Here is a 4,329-nt window from a genome sequence, read left to right on the forward strand (position 1 = left end):
AGCAAGGGCACAGAACTACAATTCAGCAGATTTGGATTCTATTTCCATCTCTGGCACTGATTAGCTGACTGTGTTCCCCCAGCTAACTGCCCCCCCCCAGCTCCTCCTTTTACTCATCTACAAAAGATGAATAGGGAGCAGAGATAAAGGGTATAGGGTGGGGATGGATCAAATAAAATGTATACTCAAAGTCCAAGAGCTTTAAATTATATGATACATAGATAAATAAAATTATACAAAATAATTTGTTTCATTACTCTCTTAAAGACAAAATTGATGGTGCATAGATTTTTTTTTTTCCTCTTTGAATCACTGAAAATGATCAATATAAAGAAGGAATTAGGTATTGGGTAATGTAAATTTCCACCTGTTGAAATTACTGTTGACCATTACAAATATTATACGTACTTTCCAGAGGCTCAAAATGCTGAAAAACATGTATGTTGTCCAGCTGTGGGGATAAAACACAGGAATTAGAAGAGAGAAATGACAAAATTAAATCAAACTAGCATTAGAAAAGAACTTGATGACATTGATACCAAAATATATCAATGGATACCAAAGTATCTTTTTAAAGCTGAAGAGAATCAAAAAATGTTATCAGCTCCAATTGTCTTAACTTCTTTTTTTAAAAGTAAGAAAAGCACTTTCCTCTAGTTCCACTTTAAAAAACCATTGCCTGATATGTCAGAATAGCATCTACTGGCTACAGTAATAACATCTCAACCTTCCTAATGCCACAACTCTTTAATACAGTTCCTCATGTTGCAGTGACCCCCAACCATGAAATTATTTTCATTGCTACTTCATAACTGTAATTTTGCTACTGTTATGAATCATTATGTAAATATCTGATATGCAGGATGTATTTAGGGGACCACTGTGAAAGGGTCATTCTACCCCCAAAAGGGTCGTGATCCACATGTTCAGAACCTCGGATCTAGCACAAGCTGTGCCTACACAGATTGTTCCCAGATCAGTCCCTACCCACCCGTCTATCTGACATACCATCATTGGAGGTGCTTAGAAAGTTCACAACATTTTAACTTTTTCCTACTAACTTGGTTGAGTTCTTTGTATTCTGGTTATTAGTCCTTTATGGGACATACAGCATGCAAATATATCCTCCCTTCTGTAGGTTGCCTTTTTGGTCTTTTGACGGTTTCCTTGGCTGTGCAGAAGCTTTTTAAAACTTTATCAAGTCTCATCATTTATTTTTGTTGTTGCTGTGATTCCATTTGAGCCTTCTTCATAAATTCTGTACCTAGCCTGCTACCTAGAAGAGATTTTCCAAAATTTCTTCTAGAATTCCAAAGATGTAATGTCTCAGGTTTAAGTCTGTTATCCATCCTGAATTAATTTGAATGAGAAATATATATCCTGTTTCAATCATCTGCATGTGGCTAATTCCAGAACCATCTATTGAATAGCAATTCTATTCCCCAGTGTCTATCACTGTCTGCTTTGTCAAAGCTCAGAACTTTGGATTTTTCAAAAATTTTTCCTTTGCATTCACAGCTTGGTTAACTGCTTGGCACAAGAGGCGTAGCTTTCTGCCCCCCTTGCTTTCAACATGCCTCCCTCACTAAACCTAATCCTTTCCAGCTTTTTAATTTAGAATGAGAGATGTACAACTCTGCCTTCCACTTGAACATTTTAAAGCCATGATAGGATTATTAATTGGCTTAATTTCAATATTGTTATGTCTCAGGAAAGAGGAAGCTCCAAAAAAGGGAGAAATGGAGGGATGCCCAGTTGATACCGCAGTCAGAACACACAACTTTTATCCATTATGTTTGCAGTTTCTATGCACATGGTTTGTGGTGCCCCCAAACAATTGTAATGGTAACATCAAAGATCACTGAGCACAGATCACTGTAACAGATACAGTAACAATGACAAAGTCTGAAATATTGCAGGAATCACCAAAGTGTGACATAGAGACGGGAAGAGAGCACGTGCTGTTGGAAAATGGTGCCGATAGACTTGCTGGACTCAGGGTTCCCACAAACCTTTCATTTGTAAAGAGAACACAATTTATCTGTGAAGGACAATAAAGCAAACACAGCAAAACAAGGTATGTTTGCCTGTGCTTGGGGAATGTGTCCACTGCCGAGCAAATGTGAAGATTTGATGCTCGTTAATTTAGAACAAGTGCCCAGTAAGATACCCTGTCTGTTAAGGGGCAGTTCTGTGACACTTTGGTAGAGTCCCTGGCAAGGTCAGTGCTCTGGAAACAACATAACCTGCTACCAGTGAGGATGAGGAGTCTTGGTAGCCTTGGTAAGACTCACATCCTCTGTATATGATATCTCAGAAAGACTAGGCAGAGGGAAATGATGGGCTCTAGCTAGTCTTGATTCCTGCCATTCACAAAAAAGAAGTGAGCTTTGCTAGTAACATCTATGTAGCCACTGCCCACAGGGTCGACCCTGTATACAAAAATATCGGGCACATTGCAAGCATCACCTAATTAAAAATCCTCATAACATGCTGGTAAGTTGGGTTGCTAGTACTATTTTATAGAGGATGAAATTCAAGCTCCAAGGTTAAGAAAGTTTACTAAAGTTTTAATGCTATCAAGGAGTAGATATTGAATTAAAAATCAGGTTTGTCTGATGAGAATCTCTTTGAGCTGCTTTTCTCACTTATTTTTTAAAATTCAAAACAGACTGGGCATGGTGGCCCATGCCTATGATCCTAGCACTCTGGGAGACCCAGGAGGGTGGACTGCCTGAACTCATGGGTTTGAGACCAGCTTTAGCAACAATGAGACCCCATCTATAAAGATAGCCGAGCCCTGTGGCGGGAGCCTGTAATCCCACTCTGGAGACTGAGGCAAGAGAATTGCTTGAACCCAAGAGTTCGAGCTGGCTGTGAGTCTCTGTCTCAAAAAATAAAAATAAAATAAAAAAATAAAATAATAAAATTCAAAACATTCCTGAAAGGGAAAATAGAACTCATAAAATACATTAATTTAACCTCTGTCACCATACTACAAGTAAATGAGAAATTGTTTTTTAATATTCAAGTAAACAAAAATTATACAATTTTCAAACAGAAATGACTGAAGAAGATATTAGATTTCTAAGAACAAATTCTATATATTTTTATCAAGTAACAAAAATGAGACTTTCTAAATTTGACTAACTATAGACATTTTATAACCTTCTGAAATAACATAGGGGCTCACTCTATTTTCCGAATGCCTGGCTTTGTACTTTGTCAATATTTTGCCCAAATAATAATTAAATAAAAATCAGGCTCTTGTAAAATCCCAATTTTCTGATTCAATGGCACTGACTTGCATACGTCCTGACTAGGACATTCTATAGAGAGCTTTCAACATACAGGATTAACAGGCTCCCTACAAATGCACAGGATTTAAAAGAGAAGCAGGTTAACTCCAAGAACTCCTTGGCTGTGCAGCTGGATTGTGTTTTCAATTGGATTGGGAAGTTCCTTAGTTAATATCCAATTCAACACTTCCTTTTTCAAAAGGAAAACTAAATTCAGAAGTTAATAAGATCTCTCCCCAACACAGGGGACACTTCCCAAGATCCCTGGTACATGTCTGATGCTGTGGACTGTACCAAATCCCATATATACTATACAGAAATTTCTTTTTCTTTTATCACAATTTCATGGATATCAGACTTGTTTTTAACATATATCTTAGCAACCTCTGAGTGGAATATTTTTCTATCCTTAAGCCATGAAATGTTCCCTTTTCATTGAAAGAATTTAATTTGCAGCATTATTACTCTTGTACTTTGGGTCTGTTATTAAGGGTTATGTTAACACAAGCATTATGACACCATGTCAGCCAATGTGATAACCAAGAAGGCTACTAAGTGATTAAGGGGCAGGTAGTATTTACAGTGTGGATACACTGGACAAAGGGATGATTCAGGTCTTGAGCAAGACAGGCCTGGCTTCTGCAATATTTCATCATAATACTCAGAATCATGCACAATTTAAAACTTCTGAATTGTTTACTTCTGGAATTTTCCATGTAGTATTTTCATACTGCTGTTGACCACAGGTAACTGAAACTGTGGAAACAGAAACTACAGATAAGGAGGCACTGCTGTAATAGCTCCACTTTCATAGAGATTTTTTCAAGTTTCTCAGGGGTGTATAAAAAATAGCATTTGCACATCAACTTTTTATGTCACCCTGGTTCTGGTTTGGATGTCCCAGTGGCTCCAGAATATCCGCATACATAGAAATTAGGTAGTCACTGTGTTATGTGAAGGGAGTCTCTGGAATATGGCCTGAAGTAATAGCCTTGCTAGCTCCCTTATTTTTATTTATATTGCATGTTTT

The 4,329-nt window shown here is 37.4% G+C and overlaps 1 protein-coding gene across 1 annotated transcript in view; it reads right to left on the reverse strand.

Annotated features, from left to right (window-relative positions):
• The window catches only part of LOC100954698 (phospholipid scramblase 4-like), a 17,785-nt gene that overhangs the window by 6,746 nt on the left and 6,710 nt on the right, over positions 1 to 4,329 (reverse strand). The window contains exon 4 of the mRNA XM_023512998.1: positions 409 to 451. Within this exon, the coding sequence (XP_023368766.1) occupies positions 409 to 451 (43 nt within the window). The remainder of the gene's footprint in view (positions 1 to 408; positions 452 to 4,329) is intronic.

Source organism: Otolemur garnettii, unplaced genomic scaffold (genome assembly GCF_000181295.1).
Source record: "Otolemur garnettii isolate 467f Iridium unplaced genomic scaffold, OtoGar3 scaffold00032, whole genome shotgun sequence".
Lineage (NCBI taxonomy): Eukaryota > Metazoa > Chordata > Mammalia > Primates > Galagidae > Otolemur > Otolemur garnettii.